The sequence below is a fragment of the Trachurus japonicus genome, chromosome 6, assembly GCF_045865225.1.
Source record: "Trachurus japonicus isolate A0001 chromosome 6, Traja_1.0".
Taxonomy (NCBI): Eukaryota; Metazoa; Chordata; class Actinopteri; order Carangiformes; family Carangidae; genus Trachurus; species Trachurus japonicus.
The window spans coordinates 27347361-27367054 of record NC_140912.1 but is presented as its reverse complement, the minus strand read 5'-3'; the positions used below and the strand labels follow the sequence as shown (position 1 = coordinate 27367054).

The following is a 19694-nucleotide window of genomic DNA, read 5'->3' as shown; positions in this document are numbered from 1 at the left end:
GGATTGTGTATTTGATGAGTTTGATGAGGGAAACCAAGAAATCCCATGAGCCTCCGTAGCGTAGCTCTGAGCAGCTCGCGGCTTTGTTTCACCGTTCTAAAAATAGCTTGCACCGACAATTAAAGGTAACAAACCTACTGCTATGACTATAGAGATTATGGCAATGGGCCAAAAATGTTGAACTATCCCTTTAAGTCTCAGTGATCTGCAGGAGCTGCTCAGCTTGTGATGCTTAGATTTAAAGCTGCCCACTGCTGGAACCAGGATTTACAGTAATGTTGCACTAGATATCACCTGTTTCATAATCCTAGTTTTTTTTTATTGCCTTGTGTTTTCTTATGAAGCTTTTTACTGCAGTTTTTATGATTTTAGATTATTTCTGTCCAGGCCTTTGAATGGCCTCTGTGTCTGATGCTGTGGCTATAAAAATACATTTGCTTTGCCTCCTTTTTGCCTTTTTAGACCTTTCATACTTAAGTCAGCGTGCACTTTGAAGGAGATGACAAACAGCCCTGATATCACACACTGATATAAATTAAGTAGCGGTAGTCATGAGTTCACAATAACCAGCTGGGACTTGTCCACGTGTGAGGGTGAATGCACTTAAAGTGATGTAGATGTCATGCTAAATGTTCTCTGAGCAGGATTTTTGTTCCTCTCGGCGTCTTTACACAGATCAGGTGGTGAGTTTGAAGCTTCATCGTCTTGAATCTCACAGTCAAACCTACATCTGACTATCTGCCCTGTTTGTTCCTCAGGGAGAGTATTTACCGCCTGCTGCCTCAGACCACCACGGAGAACATCAGCAAAAACTTTGAACAGTACGCCATTGATCCCGCCACCCGCTACCCCAACCTCAACTCCAGCTGCGTGCGTCCACATCAGGTCAGTCCAGTGCAGCTCTTATGTAATAATAATATTAATGATAATACACTTTATTATTATTATTTTTTGTAGTCTGTAGTTAAATTTACAAAGTACAGAGAGGAAAATATCTTCCGCTCTTAGTCACGGTCATGCTGGATTAAAGTGTTTACCACGAAGCTCAGACTTGTTTTGAATCTTTCCTGATACAAATGCCACATTGTGATTTTCCCTCCTGCACCATCAGCTCTCCACGGTTTCTCCAGGGCTTTTCTGTCTGTTTTTATGCAGCGTCTTAAGATTCAAACTGAACCTCAGGCTCAGTCAGGAGTGGTAGGGATGTCAGGATTAGTTGTTTTCACAGTTAATCGCGGTATTGAACGTCACAATTAATTAATTCATCGTAAAGGTTCCTCTATACTGTCACTTTCCAAAAAAGATTATGCTGGAGCTACTGTATACAGGCAGAAGAGCGCAACTCACACGGAACAACAAACAAAAGTTACACAACAACCGCGTGTGAAACTTTTGTTTTCGTTCCATGCGAGTTGCAGAACAGAGACGTGCCCGAGTGGTAAAACCAAAACAGCTCGGGGAGCCTCTAAAACATGCACGAAGAAGTAGCAGATCAAAGAGGAAATACTTCTAATATGTATCACCAAAGCAAAAGCAAAAGCAAATGCACAGATACTGGGTTAAATTATGTAACACTGAATTTGTTGGAATTTAAATGTTGGCCTGTCATTTGTAATTAAAAAACAAAAACAGATACTGGTACAGATGACAATTAATGACTTGAATATTTCAAACATTTCCCCTGGAGGATTAATAACTAGTCCTATATTAATAGATACTTTTAAATATTTGGTGTTTATAATAAGTAATGTAATAATATTTTTGACTTTACACCTTCATAGTGTTGTGAAATTAATTAATGCATCATAATCGTGATAATCATAACATCATGATTATTTCTCTGACAATAATCGTACCAAGAAAATCTGTAATCGTGACATCGTTCTCTCTGTCTTTGCCCTCAGGTTCGTCACCTGTTCATCGACGGGCAGCAGAGCTCGTGTCACCGGGAGAAAGGAGGTCCCACCGGTCGATCAGTCAACTTGTCCAGAAAAGGTGAGACACAGAAACAATGTTGTTATTGTCTTTGGCTACTGAGGGAATTGTTATAAAACCTGCTGTTGTACTGTGGCCAAGGGAAACATCCAATAACCTGAGAGTTATGACCCTTGATTATGATTATTTGTGGTTTCCAGTCAAGTAGCGGTGATGATGACATGGCTTCACTTTGCCTTTGATGTTCATGTGTAAAGTTTTGTAGTTGTAAAAATATTTTGTGCACATGTAAAAAAAAAAGTTTTATATGTGTGGGAATATTTTGTGCATCTGCAAAAAAAAAAATTTGACAGACGCACACATTTCTAGGGGTGTAACAATACACAAAAATGATGAAGTTCGATACGTACCTCGGTTTTGAGGTCACGGTTCGGTTCGTTTTCAGTACAGTATGTTAACAAAATGCAAAACCTAAATTTGCTTGTTGTTTATTAGGAACAGTCAACTGTAATTCTAACATTATACTAAATACAAAAATAAAAGATAGAATACTGTTGTAAAGTGCTGCCTAGTAATACGTTAAATAAATGATTCTCAAAAAACAATAGGCTATATATATATAAGCTTTCCAATAAATAAAAAGTATTACTTGTAACTACAGGGTCTATCTTTTTTTTTTTTCTTTTTGCAGATGCACAAAATATTTCCACAGATACAAAACTGTGAATATCATTGTACAAGTGCAAAATCTTTTGGACGCTTATTTGATCCCATACATTTCCATCCTTAGGTTCAGGGTGTGGACAAACTGTAAAAGTCAACCTGCAGATCCCTTTGACTTTCTAACCGCAAAGTGTTCACACCTCCGTCTTGATTAACACAATATAACTGTAGATGCCGGTGCCAAGTTCAACTCCTCAGTATTTCTTCTTTGAAAGCTCCCTGTCGTGTTGTAACAGTAACCTGATCCTCCACTGAGTCACCGCATCCACAGCCCCGTTAACGCCGCATGAAAGAGCCGATTAAGACGCTCAGTCACTGTTTATGAAATCATCTTTGTGTTGACGCAACAGCGCAGCATCACCTGAACCGGCTTTGAGAAAGATTTTCATAATAAACCATAATGAACTCCTGATTAGAGATTTAAAAAGAAACAAACAAACAGGTTGACACAGTGTTGTTGAGGGGAAACTTTAGCCTTTTACCTCAGTCGCAGGCCGACACGCCTCGCCACGCAGACAATACGGACAGATTTGGTTACACACCCACATGAGGCTCAAGCGTCACGGTGCCAGTGACAGACATGTGCTGGCCTGCACGCTGTTGTTTTGCAACAGCAGGGTTGGAGCGATAAACAGCAGCATCGGCATGGGGGCGACACATTTTATCGTCTCTGCTACGGCGGAGAACCCACGTCACTGTTTGGTCTCCGCTTGCAGCTGTAAACACAACGCTGACGCATCATCATCATCATCATCATCATCATCATCTCATGTTATGTTGTCATAGTGAACCTGTTAGAAAACTGTGGCTTATTTACACATTTATCTGGGGTTATGTTTCTGTCCTTCTCATGGATGGATGGATGATTGATTGATAGATAGATAGATAGATAGATAGATAGATAGATAGATAGATAGATAGATAGATAGATAGATAGATAGATAGATAGATAGATAGATAGATGGATGGATGGATGGATGGATGGATGGATGGATGGATAGATGGATGCATTGCAGGTAGCGTCCAATAACTTTGTCTGAGCTTTTATTTTGAAAAAATGCTGCCTGCTTTTGTTAGAAACAAGGAGAAACTAGCCTTTTATGACATTTACTGTATGATAAATGCACTTTAAAGGGATAGTTCAACATTTTTGGCAAATTGGCCCATTGCCATAATCCCTATAGTCTTAGCAGTAGGTTCGTTACCTTTAATTGTCGGTGCAAGCTATTTTTAGAACGGCGGAGCAGATCCGCGAGCTGCTCAGAGCTACGCTACGGAGGCTAATGCGATTTCTTGGTTTCCCTCATCAAACTCATCAAATACACAATCCAACAACTCCAAAACGCTCTGGTGGACAAGTTGTGACCTGCACATTCACCACACTATGAGATAATAACGGAACAAATTAATGTAAAACTGCTGATGTGCGTTCCCGTCGGGGGCAGTTTTTCATCAAGCAGTCTCTGCATTTACCTCTAAAACAACTCATCTGTCTGGTAACGTTCTGTTATCATCTCATAGTGTGGTGAATGTGCAGGTCACAACTTGTCCACCAGAGCGTTTTGGAGTTGTTGGATTGTGTATTTGATGAGTTTGATGAGGGAAACCAAGAAATCCCATGAGCCTCCGTAGCGTAGCTCTAAACTAGAAGATGCTAAAAAAAAAAACTGCACTATAACTTAAGGGAAATGCAGAGTAGGTGATAATTCTGTCTTTTCATATCACATAGTAACATCTTTAAGTCTTTAAGTCTCGACGCTCCAGATCTGAATCAGTTCCAGTGTTTGGGTCATGTGCTAAATTCAATCTTCACAGAGGTTATAATGTTCATACACAAAGTTTCCAGGCTGTCCACCATGACCCCCACCTCCCTCTGATTTTCCCTCCATTCCTTTCGCTCTGCAGATAAAACACTGACATGTAAAACAAATCCTCCCATGGAGTTACAGCTATGCGTTTTAAATCACATCAAAGCGAGCGCTGCAGATTTTTCTAAGTAGGCCAGTTTGGGCACTGGCCTGAATTTCTTACTGCTCTCGTCTGTGGATATGATGATCGCTCTTTTTGCTCTGGGCTTTGGACGTCGTTCAAGTCTTTCATATCACACAAGGCTGAAGTCCGAGTGAGCCCACAAGTCATTTGTGTTTTTATTGAATTATTGTGTCAACGCTCTCTGACAAAAATAAAGCACTTAGTGATAACCTTATCCTCTCTGGCATAAGAAAAAGAAAAAGAAAGGAAGGAAACAGTTCTTCCTGCGATGCTACACAACCTTAAATGACACGCTGTTCCTCTCTCCTGCAGAGTCGGAGGTGCGTCCCGGCCGGCTGCTGACCTGGTGTCAGAAACAGACTCATGGTTACAGAGGCGTCGACATCACCAACCTCACGTCCTCGTGGAGGAACGGCCTGGCGCTCTGCGCTCTCGTACACCGCCAGAGGCCCGACCTCATGTAAGATCACGCACAAACGCACACAGGGAAACACGTGGGGGAGTTGTTGACAGTTATTCAGGCCTTTTTTTTTTCTTTTTTCTTTTTTTCTTTTACGTAAGCGTGAGAAGAGTCACCTTTCCAGATCAGCTCTCTTTGAACTGAGCAGCTTAACTGTGAGAAGAATGGGAAGAATGGATTTCATCTTTATGCTGAATTAGTATTTAACACTTTGCATGTGATTTTCCCTGAGAATCTTTCCAAGTTTCTTTTCTTTTCTTTTCTTTTCCTTCTTTGGGGGGTTGGTGATTAATCTGATTCAGAAACAGGCTGTCATACACTTCACACTCCATACTTGGTCCAGTCTGCTCACACACAACTGACAAAAACCAAATATAAGTGTCAGAGTCATCGACTGGAGTGACATCATCTCATTTTGTGGACTCAAACTCACGTCATCCTCGTCATCGCAGCCAGCTGTGATTCCGCTTAGAGCGTTAGATCTCATATGGAGATGATGGGATGGTTTGGTGGTTAATTTTTTTTCCCCATGGTCCCAACTTTTACCTAATGATACCAACTAACATGTTATAATCAGCTTTTTGCCATCCTAAAATGTATGTAAGCAAAGTAATGTATTATGTTGCTACGTTAACATCCTGCCACCTTGTTTGCATGATGACATTAACATTTACCTCAAAGAATAGTCAAAGACAAAGACTTATGGTCTCTTAAACATATTAAAATGGAAGTAATCCTCAAAGATTAAAAAAACAAAACAAAACTGAATCTTTAGTAAATAATCTCATCATAATTATGAAATATTACATACACAAATGTTGGTACACTAAATCCCCCCCTCATGGTTTACTCTTAAATGAACTCTCCTTGTTAAAGCAATGTCTGAAACAAATACATAATCCCCATGCAAATAAACTGTACACAACTTTTAACCTATCCTCAACCCCTTGAATTTACTTAATAGGGTTTTATTCTTTCTTTTTTCTCTTTTTCCCATTCTCCATTCGCCATTCTCTCTTTTGTCATCATAGTTGTTATATGAGCGATTTTGCTAATAATCTTCTGGTACTTGAATTAACAAAGGAGGCGTGACTTTTCTTTTACATGTGAAGTAGTAATGGATATAACTGAGTATGCCATTATTCATGTACTAATGCTCTGTGTTAAAAAAAAAAAAAAAGAAGTATCTTAAAGATGGCATAGTCGATCTTAGCATCGATATGTTGGATGCATTCCTTTGAAATATCACAACATTGTTTGTTGGCTCAAAGTTTTCTTCTTCTGCCTGTCAACTCGAGGTATAAACTCAACTTTCTTTACATTTTCAGTGATTATGAATCTCTCAACGAGGAGGACGTGGCCGGGAACAACCAGCTGGCGTTCGACGTGGCCGAGCGAGAGTTCAGCATCCAGCCGGTGACCACGGGGAAGGAGATGGCTGCCGAGGCCGAGCCGGACAAGCTGCTGATGGTCCTCTACCTCTCCAAGTTCTACGAGGCGTTCAGGAACTCACCCGTCAACAACGGTCAGTGTCCGTCCTGCTGCTGTACTGAGTTATTTATTTATTTTTCACCACATGAACAATGTTTGTCTTGTTAACAGGTCTGTGTGCGTAATGCTAATCTCCTGCCACTCAATATTGTGAATGCTAAGCTGCAGACCAAACAGTCTGCTCATGGAATTAATTATTTTGGAGTTTTTGCACGTGAGGTCCCATATTTCACACTTACACAGGGTTTTAATTCAAGTTTTGATCCACAGAGAGATATAGTTGTGGTTTTAAGAATGAAAAACCATCTCATTATAGGCTTTTCTGGTCAGGCCTGCGACTGGTAACAGATGTAGCGAGGCAAAACGCGCCGATAAATGCAAATGAGGACGGTCAGTCGGCTCTGAAATGAGCTGAACCGCCGTTCAAATCAGGATTAAAGTGTCTGGTATTTCAGAGAAATCTCTAATATTACCATTCATGGCTGGACATCCAACAATTATGCAATACTTACAGTAGGTGGTGGAATTAAACTTAAAACAATACAAAAAAACAAACAAACAGTACATTTTGTTGTGACATCACAAAGTCACAGATTTCCTGCTGCCTCATTTTCTGAAAACAGGCTGCAGTGAACTTCTTTGTGAACCGAGTGCTTTGATACTTTTGCAGTGTTAATATAAAACCCAGAGCTGCTTCATGATGAATAAAAGAAACAAAATATACGGAAATCTCATTTTATACAATATGGGACCTTTAAATACCGGTTCAGATTTCATTAAATCCTTGAATCCAAATCTATAAAAACTTAAACACAGCACCATTGCAAACTGCAGCCTTGAAGAAAAGTCTGGTGTTTCAATTGAAATTCATTGGATCAAGAAGAATTCAGAGCGTCGGTGCTGCTCCTCCTGACTTCACAACGCCTCAACGTCTCTCTGACAAAAGGAAATTATTATATTACATACACAACGTCACTTCGGCAGCGTATGAAAAGTGGATCCAGCTGCAACTGAACAAACAGATGGTAAAAAATGTCTTGGCCGACTTGAGTGCTGCACTGTTGGACGCAGACGAGTTGCATCCCAACCACACACACAGAAAAAAAAAAAAAAGAAGTGTAATACTATACCGAACCAAAAAAGCTGTGAAAACAGGATCTTCATTCCTTCTTCCTTCACAGACTGGGGCGAAGTCGGATTTAACAAAATATCACAGGATGCTGCCAGTGTGTGTGGGGCGTCTGTCTCGATTTGGGTTGGAGACGATGATTAGACGACGGTTTAAAGAAGCTTAAAAAGCGGCTACATTTTGAATAGGTGCTAGTGTGAAGTAACTGAGGTTCAGGAAACTGTTTTATCCAGTCAGTGTGCGAGATGCAGTTGCATGTTGCACAACCGTGGTCAAGTCGGTCGCTGCCAGAGACACGACTGGTATGTGTGATATGTCTGTGGAAGCTCTGCATAACTCTGGAGGCCCTCGATCAGCCACGGTCACACCGCCGGTTCAGCTTCAGCCACGTTTCACTTTAATAAATGCCGCCACTGTTAAAAGTCCTGCAGACCCTCTGTGCCGCCGCCGCCGCCGCTGCTGCTGCTGTCACCACGGAGAAACCCACACCTCTGAAGGCCTGGGAAAAAATGATTTACCCCCGCCAACGCCGGCCGGTGAACGTTTTCACAGTCCATTTGATGGGAATTCACTTCACTTAACACTCACAGACGTTTCAGGAGCTTAAGTGAACCGTTCGGTTATATTTAGCTTTTTTTTCTTCAGTGAAATCTATGCTGTGTGCAGTTTTACTGGAATGATGCTAATAGGCTATTGCTCTTCTGAAATAGCAATGTTGTACAGATGTTGCAGTCCAGACCTCAAATATGGACTATTTTCAGAAAACGAGACTCGGCTCGGGGCCCCGTGACCACTGGGGCCCCAAAGAGCAATTCACTTTTTTAAATCTCTAGAACGAATCGCCTTGTTGTACTTCCGGGTAGAGAACCAGCATGAGAACAATAGTAACGAACAAGAGTTTGGCTATATACATAGACTGTAAAAAGAATGGACGTAGCGTCCGTGACGTCCCCCATTGGTTTTGGGGAGTCGTTTTTGTGACTCAAATATGGCGGCCTGAACAGCGCCATGTTGGATTGGCCGGCCGAGAACCCGCCCACTGGCCTCGAAGCAGCTGTTCACGGAGCTGCTCGGACCTGTCACTCAACGTTTCCGCGCCCTAATTGGCCAGAGTTTTAACCTAATAACAGTAAAACGGTAGAGTTAAAAAAAAATTCACCCCCCTCAGAGTGTGTGCGGGGGTAGAAACTATCGATTGAGACGAAAAAACGTTCTGACACCAGGCTTTTAACATGTTTACTGAGGATGTAAAGTCGGCGATTTTAACATGGGGGTCTATGGGGAATGCTCCCTTCTGACACCAGCCCCCAGAGGAAGAAGAGGGGATTGCAGTTTTTTGAACGCGGAAGTGAGCTTCACTTCTCAGACCGACAACTGACCCCTTGGCTATATACAGTATATCATGTTTTTCACGCCACTATATCAGCTTTTAGACAAATCTGAAATGATTGAATGATTGCTATGTGTGGTATTCATTCAGTTTTGGGGCTTCACGGTGTCTAGAAAGCATCAGTGGCTCAACTGTACAGGGACAGCTAACGGCGGTAGCTAAGCTAACGGCGGTAGCTAAGCTAACATCAGGACGTCAACTGTTAAAACCCTCCCGTTGTCGGACACGACATGAAACTACTCCAGTTAGCTCAATCATGTTGTAACTAAGATATCCGCTGGAAATGGACCGTTTATTGAGTCACTGAGTTATTTAAGTTAAACAGGCAACAGTTAGCTCTGCCAATTTACGATAACCATGACTTTACAAAAACGTGTACACATAGTAATGAGTGTCCAATCATTGGCTTTATAGACTTTATAAACATCAGATGAGTCTAAACGGTGATATAGTGTGTGAAAAATTAGATATAGCGAAACTCTCGTTAGTCAATGTTCTCATGCTGGTTTTCTACCCGGAAGTATAGTATAAACAAGGCGATTCTTTCCATAGTGGGTAACTTCTGTCAATCCCTAGAGAAATCCTACATAATTACAAAAACCTTTGGAGATGGAAAAATCGGTTCTAGCAGGCCACATTTTGAAAATACACAAATTCTGTGCTCTCCACTATGTCAATATTAGTTACTGTAAGCACCATTGTGCCATATACACATTCATTTCAGCAATTTTAGTTGGTGTAATTCTAGTTTTAATGAGTTAATCTACTAATGTTGTTTGTGTGTAGAGCAACGACACGTTAATCTGGGTAACTTGATCCACTTCAGGACGACTGAACGCAGACAACTGTCCTACATCACCTCTCTCTCTGCCTGACGTCACATCACTGTGCCACTGTGTCAGTCTGAAAGTGGATTATGTAGTTTACCACCTCACAGTCTAAATAAACCTTATCTTACATTATTAAATAAAATGTAATTTGCACATGTACATGATTGTGTTTCCCTAACCAACTGCTGTGTATCCAATTTTGGGGAGCTTTATTTCCATTTTTCCACTGTTCTGAAAATGCAATAAAAACAGCCGTCATGTGAAACCTGTAATGTTTGTGTTTTGTTTTCTAGGTACGAGAGAACCAGATGAAAACAGCGAAGATTATCAGTCGAAAACCAACCACAAGCTCCTGAACCTGCCTCCAGCCAGGAAGAGGATACCCAGGGTACAATGAAGTCTCACTTTTAATTCTCCTCTTGTTGTTTTTGTTTTCTTTCTTTCCTCCCTCCCCTCTCATCTTCAGTGCACTTTACACCCCATGAAACCTTGATTAGATAACATTAAACAAATATAAAGATCAAGACTCTGTAATAAACGTGTTATCTAATCACGAACAACAGCTGATTTTTGATATCTCCTCACGTGAGCAGTGTATTGCATGATTAGTTTTTCATCTTTGTGTGTTTGAACAAGGAAGACGACCTGGATCAAAACTTTTATTGTCTCTTTAACTTTGGTTTCTGTCGTCACAGGAAGATAAGACGGCTGAAGATGATTCTATCAACAAGAGGCGACGAAAGGGCAACAACTACCTCACAGAGGTACGTTCACGAGTGTCACTGTCGACGATTCAAAAGTGCTGATGTTGGTTTATTTAACAGGGACTCAGAGTGCAACGTAAATGTGTAGTCGTCCCTGGACAAATGTTAACTGTCACCCTAAAAACAGTTAATTATGGTCTTTTCAAGCATGCAGAACAATAAAAGAAAAAGAAAAATATCAATATTAATAAAAACACATATTTATTCTATTTTTATTTTTCTAGTTATTATCATTTCTAATTTTTTGAATCCTGAAGTTGCCTACCAGTTCAGAACCTGTATAGGACTGTGATGGGAGAAAGTATGGGTGGTTTTGTAATGATGTAAATGTTTCTTTCTTTCTTTTTTTTGAATGTATTTATTTATATTTTTAACTATTTATCTATTTTTCTTTCATTATCTACTTGGATGATAAGACTTAATGGCATGTAAAAAAAACTTAAGAGCAACATTTAAACCTATTTTTCTTCAAATAAAAAGTTTAATAACAAAAAAAACCATGCAATACAGAGGCACATGATACATGCAAACAATAAAATGAGGTTTAGTTTTAACAAAAAATAGACAAAGACAACATAGACAACGACATTGTTGAGCACTAACTGAGTCATGCAAATTATTATCATCATTGTTAAAACCTTTATTTAAACTCGGAAATATATTGAGGAGCAACCTCATTTACAATATAGCTGAGACAAAACACAAAACGTATACATACGGTAAGCATATCCAAAATACCAAAAAAGTAAAAGTGACAAAGATAAATTGAAAACAGAGAAGTTTAGTTAAAAACAGGAGCAGTTGGAGGTAAAATAAGATGCAGTTATGGATTTAAAGTGTCCTAATGATAAAAGTGTGGTAAGTTTCAGATGGTTTTGCAGAGTGTTCAGGTTGCAGGTGCACAGGAAGAAAATTTCCAAATCCAGTATTAACAGAGGGAACCTGCAGTGCGAGCCGGTCCTTTGAACGTGTGTGATAGAGACTTGCATTAAAAGATACTGAAGAGTTAATGTAGGATGGTGAGGGACCAGTGAGAGCTTTAAAAAATAAATAAAATCCATTTTCTATTAAACAAATGTTTGTATTTACCGTAAAGACAACAGCGAGACCTTGTGTAATGTAACGTCGTCTCACCGGTCTGTGTCTGTGTCTGTGTCCCCGGCAACAGTTGTCTTGTCACAGTGCGCTCCCTGCTGGCGAGGACGGAGAGCTGCGGGAGAACAAGGTCCGCTCCATGGCAACGCAGCTGCTCGCCAAGTTTGAGGAGAACTCCTCGACAGCGATGACGCACAGCAAGGTGAGAGGCACAGTGAGTCTGATGACGGAGGGTAAGGACTCTGGACTCTGGACTCGGACATTTTTCATTCAGAGTTGTTGTGGTTTTTCTGGTTCGTTCACCTGAGCTGAAGCAAACGTGTCGGGAGAAGAGAAGTCGTTTCTCTTTGTGGATCTTTAGCTTTGATGTCTGAGTCATGTCTCGGTTTGTGGTCTGAAGTGAAGAAGGCAACTGGACTTCTCTTTGGTTTCTTGAAGACGTTTCACCGCTCGTCTGAGAAGCTTCTTCAGTTTGATTTTTAGCTTTGATATAGAAAATGGCTGAAAGTTTTTTTGCTACATGTACCAGCAACATTTCTATTTTTTCCTTTTCCCACGGAGCAGTTTTAAAACAGAAAAGATCTTTTGGGATAAATCAAGTTATTTCAATGTGTTCTCCGTGTGTTGGCGTGGAGTATTTACATTCAAATCCTTCCCACTTCATCGCCGGCTCTGATGCTCTGATGATGATTTCGTTTTTATTCGCTGATAAATCAAATCTCAATTTTCTTTACCACTGCTGAAAGTTTCCCTTCTTAACTGCCCTTTTCCTTCCCTCATTTCCTTTCCTCATTTCCTTTCCTTTCCTCATCTCCTTTCCTTTCCTCTTTTCCTTTCCTTTCCTTTCTCATTTCCTTTCCTTATTTCCTTTCCTTTCTTTTCTCATATTTTCCTTTCCTTTCTTTTCTCATATTTTCTTTTCCTTTCTTTTCTTTCCCTCATCTCCCTTCCTTTCTTTTCCTTTCCTTTTCAATTTCTTTTCCTCATTTCCTTTCCTTTTCCATTTCTTTTCCTCATTTCATTTCATTTCCTTTCCTTTCCATTCCTTTCTTTTCTTTTCCTCATTTCCTTTCCTTTCCGCTTCCATTTCCTTTCTTTTCTTTTCTTTTCTATTTCTTATCTCCTTTCCTTTCCTTTTTCCTTTTCTTCCCTTTCCTCAGTCTGATGACGACCCATCCAGTCCTCCTTTGTCTCCTTCCACCTCCCCACTTCCTCTCTCAGATGAGGAGGATGATGATGATGATGATGATGATGATTATGATGACGAAGAAGAGGAGGAGGAGGAGGAGACAGAAAACCCTCGTTTTGCTAAGCCTAAAGACGCTCCTCCTCCTCCTCCTCCGCCCCCCTCTCGCCCCAAGTGGCAGGTACTCGTGCTCATCAGTGTTGAGTCAGTCTTAAAGTGGCGTTTTAAATTTTAATATTTTCACCATAAACCCGTAAACGTTGTCTTGTTTCCTACCTTGTCTCCTCCTCGTCTCCTTGTCTCCTCCTGCTCCTTGTCTCCTCGTCTCCTCGTCTCCTCCTCGTCTCCTCGTCTCCTCCTCCAGCCGTCCGTCTACCTCCGTTTACTGGAGACGCAGCAGACCAGCGTCCTCTCTCACCTCTCTCTGAGCGCCTCCTCCAGTCGCTCTCCGTCCCCCTCACACTTGAGGAGCCCGCTGGGTCCTCCTCGCTCCCCGAGCCCTAACGCTACCGAGCATCATTACTACCCAGAATGCACCTCCCCCGACTTCACAACCAGACACTTCTGCTCTGTTTCTGCTCTGTCGAGTATCGACCGCGAAGCCGCTGAGACGTCACAGCAGCAGCAGGTGAATTTCACGTCGCTTCTTCATGATATTTTTAATCCTCTCAACTTTTAACCTTATAAGAACTTTATTTTTTATGTTTTTTTTCTGTTCTTGGCTCCGCCCACATGACATGACGTCTCTGCAGAGTAAAACCCAGAAACTGACATCTAGAGAGTTTTCTAGGAAGAGTATAAAGGAGAGAGCCGTCCTCCTCTCCTCCTTGTTCTCTGGGTCCAACAAACCTTCTGCTGCTGCTGAGTCACAGGTTGTGTATCACCACAGCATGGACTTGTTTTATATGCATGAATAATAATAATAATAATAATAATAATAATAATAATAATAATAATAATAATAATAATGATAATAATAATAATAATAATATAGTTGAGACTAGAGTTTGCACAGTGACCAGGCATGGATGTTGAACTCACTCCTTTCCTTTCCTCATAAGTTTATTGTGTAAAAAGAAGTCAAACTGCTTTTATTGGTCAGGTTCAGGTGGGAGATCAGTCCTTATCGGCCAAAAGTCATGATACAACTTTAAAAAATGGAGTTTCATCGACTTTCTTAACAAACACACCTCATTTTTTTAATTTTTAAATTATGTTTCGGCCCTTTTACATTAGTATTATATCATTTTTAAATGATGTATTGCACTCAAATTATGTAGCACAGTGTTTAACCTATGTCTAAGTTGCTCCCTTTGCACTTGTAATGTATATTCTATTGTTTTAGACATTGTAGGATATATTTTATCATATACCTCCTCTTTGCATCCTATTTATTTTCTTTGCACATTTTCCTTTGGAGCATCCTGGCAGAAGAATTTCCTTTGGGATGAATAAAGTTATATCTATCTATGTATCTTGTGAGAGCCCCAGTGGTGTCTGAACCTGTGATCTTGTGCAAGATGCAGAAAAGGGAGTTGGATGATCTTTCTGCCAGAACAGAGCTCCTTAAATCAGGAGGGAAACATTTCGCAGCAGTGAAGATTTGGCTCCTTCTTGGTTTTATCAGTCAAAGGTCGACGTCTCACGGTGCCTCGGTTAGGAGTCAATAAATCAAATCCTGGGTTAATCATTTATTGATTAACATTTGAGAAACACGGTCATGCTGTCATGATATTTGGTTGAGACACTGATAAACTAGACTAACCCTTCCCACCTGTTGGAGTACAGACTGTCTGTTAAAAGTGTGTTTGCAACATGAAACACTAGTAAAAGTACCGTACTGACCCAAATATAAGACGATTCCCCTTTTTCAAGATCTGTTTTTGGAAAAATACTTTTTTAAGACAAAATCAAAGACAAATTGAATCTTTTTAAAGTTCACTGACGGGAACGTGCATCAGCGGTTTTGCATGAATTTCCCTCTAAAACAACTCTGTCTCGTAACGTTCTGTTATTATCTCATAGCGTGGTGAATGTGCAGGTCACAACTTGTCCACCAGAGCATTTTGGAGTTGTTGGATTGTGTATTTGATGAGTTTGATGAGGGAAATCAAGAAATCCCATTAGCCTCCGTAGTGTAGCTCTGAGCAGCTCACGGCTCTGCTCTGCTGTTCTAAAAATAGCTTGCACTGACAATTAAAGGTAATAAACCTACTGCTATGACTATAGGAATTATGGCAATGGGCTAATTTGCCAAAATGTTGAACTATCCCTTTAAAATTGGCATCATAACTGTGTGTGAGTTTGGGAAGAAGTCGTTTGGCATCCCCCGTTGGTTTGCATGTATAAATATCTAGACCCTGAATATAAGCGAACCCGTCTTTTTCAGACTTCTACTTCAGGTCAATATAATATATTATAAAACAACGTGGATTTAACTAGCTCAAGCTATTGTCTCTTGTTTCACCCCTCTTTTCTACTCGGTCTTTAATTTCTTAACTCTTCTTCTGTAGGTCGATGTATCTACCTCCTCTCCTCCGTCTCCGTCTCCATCTCCTCCTCCTCCTCCTCCACCTTCTTCAGCCTCTGTATCTAAGAGCTCCACCTCCGTCTACCCTGTGGTCCACCCTGTCCCTGACCCGACCGTCCAGCCCGGCTTCTCCTCTGTCTCCTCTCCTCCTCCTCCTCCTCCTTCTCCTCCTCCTCTCATCACCTCTGGACGCAAGGCCACGATTCACAAAGACTCCTCCCCTCCTTCGTCTCACACTGACTCTGAAAAAACAGAGAAAACGTCATCTCTAAATGTCGACTGCTCCAACAAAACATCTACTTATCCTTCCTCCTCCTCCTCCTTCTCCTCCTCGGCCCTCTCTGACGCTGACTCGTCTTTACTGCACCGACATGAGAGGAGACACGTGAGCTCTCTGAATAATAACGAGACTGAGCAGGTGAAGGAAACTAATGACGGGCAATTAGCTGAAAATGATCATGTGAAGGTAAAAAAACAAACAGTGGCACAACTTGGTCTTAATGACTCATTAATTTAATCACAACAGTCATTATCCAATTTCAAGCCTTAGGAATGAAACAGAAAGTGGCATCAAGCAAAGGTTTAAGCACCCCTGGTCAAAATTATGAAATGATCTCCAAAAGGCATAAACCTCTGCATCCATTTTACATTTTAAACAATATATATTTTATTTTCATCTTTTACATTTTCAAAATGACAGAAAAGGAAAGGGGCCATCCTGCATAGTTAGTACCTAGTAGCCCCCCCTTTTGAAACTATCACAGTGTGTAAATAGTAAATATCTTGTCTGACACTTTGGTCAAAGTTATCTGAGAGCTCAAGTCTCCTGGGTTTCCCATTCTTTTGCAGGCTGCTGCTTTGTTTCCCCTTTTCACTCTAAAACTGTAGAAAACAAAAATAATACACTGATGTTGCTCAAAAATATTGCAAAAGAGTGTGATTGATGTGACTGAAGTAGGACAGTTGTCGGCGTTCAGTCGTCCTACTGTGGACGTGAACACTCAAGTGTAACGTGTCGTTGCTCTACGGCATAAAGTTGAACATGAAACACTCTTTTGCAACATTTTTGAGCAATATCAGTCTATTATTTTAGTTTTTTACAGTTTCAGAGTGAAAAAGGGAAGCAAAGCAGCAGCCTGCAAAAGACTTGAGCTCTCAGATAACTTTGACCAAGGTATCAGACAAGATATTTACTATTTAGTAAATAGTAAAGGGGTGGGCTACTAGGTACTAACTATGCAGGTTGAAACTGTAAAAGATGAAAGAAATATGTATATAAATATATATTTAAAATGTAAAGGGAATGTGTCATCTGCAACTTTCTGCCTTTTGGAGATCAGTTCATCTTCCACTTGCCCAAACTTCTGCATGATGCCACCGTAATAGCCTAACGATGATAACATGATGCTGAATGTTAACGACAGCAGTGGGGATGGTGATCGTCATGGTGATGAGTCTCGTGTTCATGTGTAGTGCAACGGGAGCTGTGCTCTTGAGAACGACCGGAGAATCAGTGGAAAGTCTCTCTCCCGCTCTGAGAGTTGTCCGACCGGCGCTCCCACTTACATGAAGGAGGTACCGGATAAAAACCTTCAGCTGCAACATCTGAACCATGAATCTTCTGCCTTTTTCTTTCCCTCTTCCTCATCATAACTCTTCTCCGTTGTTTCCACTTCCTCTTCCTGTTTTTTGTTTTGTTTTCTGTGGTGTTTTTTTTTTTTTTTAACGTTATTTGTAGCGTACGGTTGGGAAGGTCTCGTCAGCCATAGATGCTAAAGCTCAGTTACTGGCCATCATGTATGAGACAGACCACCGGCCCAATACCACCATGGTAAGACGCATGTGGGTGCTGCAGAAACAAACTAACACAGATTTAACGTGTGTTTATCTTCTTTTTTTAACTTATCCATGTTGTCCTGCCGTTTTAGTTCCACACCGCTCATGTTATTATGAAGAGGTGTCATCGTTTTAGTGTGATCGATAAGTCACTGCCGGCGTTTTCATCTGCTTTTCAGCCTCTAGTCCCGTGGCCGGCGAGGGCTCCTAAGGCTCGAGGGGTAAACTGGTTCTGCTTCTTTTTTTTTTTTGGCTATTAGAGATTTTGCATCGGTGTGAAATAAAATCACATCACAGAGAAATTAGATAAAGCTTCAGCGACCACTATTCTGCAAAATATTGCTTAGTTTAGAGTCACGTTTAGCTGCTGCTGCTGCTCGGCCTCAGACTTATGCCTATTGAACGAGCCTCAGTGTAGCTGAAGGAAACGACGATAGTGGACAGCTGTGTGTGGATTTGTGAAGTTGCATGAATTGAATTTGTGACTAACTCGAGTCACAGTTTTACTTATTTAAACTTATTTAACATGTGTGAAGAGAAATGACTCACACTGACACTGTTTGGCTACAGCGATGCAGCGTTTAACAAACCTGGAAGGAGGATTTAAGTAAAAGTGAAAAGCTTTCGTGTGAACTGTTGTGATCTTTTTACGTAATTTTCTACATTTTGCTTCAGAGTCGACTTGAGATTTGGTGTTTAATTAGTTCTACATTTAGACTCCAGGAATTGACTCAAATGAATCGTTTTGATGTTTTGGGAAAATTCACTAATTTGCCGTCTTGATGAGAAAATGAGTTCCTCTCTGATCTCAGCTCTGTTTGGTAAATCTGAAGCTGCTGCAGCAACTGGAGCTGAAGGAAAAAGAAATCTGGACTTTTAATTGATCTGTGAAACTATGAACTACTGTCTTCATCTGTGTGTTGCACCACAGACATGAAGCTACGCCAGCTGTATCACATTTGACCTGCTGTTTTTTGGTGTTGTACGTTCGTTTGATTTTTATTTTCCAGCACATTACACAACAGGTTGTTGCTGCACAGCAGGTTGTGTTTTTTTTTTACAATTTAACACAAGTCCAACAAAAAAAACAAGAAAAAAACAGGAAACTAAACCCTCAAAGTCTTTTTCCCAAAATGTCAAACTACTGTTTTAAGATCTAACCTCACTCTTTCATTGTCCTGTTATATCTAAAGCCTGGTTTTACATAGTTACATTTATTATTTCATTTGATTAATTCATGAAACAAGCTTAAAGGGATAGTTCAACATTTTGGCAAATTGGCCCATTGCCATAGTCATAGCAGTAGGTTCGTTACCTTTAATTGTCGGTGCAAGCTATTTTTAGAACAGCAGAGCAGAGCCGTGAGCTGCTCAGAGCTATGCTACGGAGGCTCATGGGATTTCTTGATTTCCCTCATCAAACTCATCAAATACACAATCCAACAACTCCAAAACGCTCTGGTGGACAAGTTGTGAGCTGCACATTCACCACGCTATGAGATAATAACACAACGTTACCAGACAGAGTTGTTTCCGAGGTAAATTCATGCAAAACCGCTGATGCGTGTTCCCGTCAGGCAGTTTTTCGGCAAGCAGTCTCTGAATTTACCTCTGAAACAACTCTGTCTCTGCTCCGCCGTTCTAAAAACAGCTTGCACCGACAAATAAAGGTAACAAACCTACTGCTATGACTATAGGGATTATGGCAATGGGCCAATTTGCCAAAATGTTGAACTATCCCTTTAAAGAAACATTAGCATATCATTTAGCATAGCATATCATTGCCATATCATTGCTTCTGACTTCTGGGTTTTAATGCTGTAGTAGTTTATTATTTTTTCTTGATTTGATTTGATGCAGCTGCTTTTAACAGTTTACCACCGTCTCACCGCTGCTGAACCATCTGACTAACGTGTTTTGTGAACTTGCAGGCGTCTCACAGAAAAACAAAACAACCCTAAAAGAAAAGAAAAGGAAAACTAAACAGGAGAGTGTGACCCTTATCTGTGTGTAACCTCGTGCTGATCTTCTCCGCCTCAGAGTGTGGTACGTAAGGACTTCTCCTCCGGACTCGGCGGCAGCGACATCTGCCACTTCTGCACCAAGCGAGTGTACGTGATGGAGAGACTGAGCGCCGAGGGCTTCTTCTTCCACCGCGAGTGTTTCCGCTGCGACGTCTGCAACTGCACGCTGCGCCTGGGAGGACACACCTTCGACTCACAGGAGGGTGCGTTTTATTCGTCGTCTCGTCTACCACCACCACCACCACCACACAAAAAAAACATATGAATGGCTCTCAGATGTGTGTATTTATCATTTCTGTGGCTTCTTCCT

General features: G+C 40.9%; 1 protein-coding gene across 1 annotated transcript in view; it reads left to right on the top strand.

The window, feature by feature from the left end:
- Window positions 1-19694, top strand: part of mical2b (microtubule associated monooxygenase, calponin and LIM domain containing 2b) — a 76068-nt gene that overhangs the window by 39906 nt on the left and 16468 nt on the right. Inside the window, exons 10-24 of the mRNA XM_085780081.1 lie at window positions 759-885; window positions 1905-1995; window positions 4963-5110; window positions 6439-6635; window positions 10244-10338; window positions 10646-10714; window positions 11883-12011; window positions 12970-13176; window positions 13360-13623; window positions 13748-13867; window positions 15509-15991; window positions 16999-17100; window positions 17264-17356; window positions 17541-17582; window positions 19401-19587. Coding sequence (XP_085636207.1) covers window positions 759-885; window positions 1905-1995; window positions 4963-5110; window positions 6439-6635; window positions 10244-10338; window positions 10646-10714; window positions 11883-12011; window positions 12970-13176; window positions 13360-13623; window positions 13748-13867; window positions 15509-15991; window positions 16999-17100; window positions 17264-17356; window positions 17541-17582; window positions 19401-19587 — 2354 coding nt within the window. The remainder of the gene's footprint in view (window positions 1-758; window positions 886-1904; window positions 1996-4962; window positions 5111-6438; window positions 6636-10243; window positions 10339-10645; window positions 10715-11882; window positions 12012-12969; window positions 13177-13359; window positions 13624-13747; window positions 13868-15508; window positions 15992-16998; window positions 17101-17263; window positions 17357-17540; window positions 17583-19400; window positions 19588-19694) is intronic.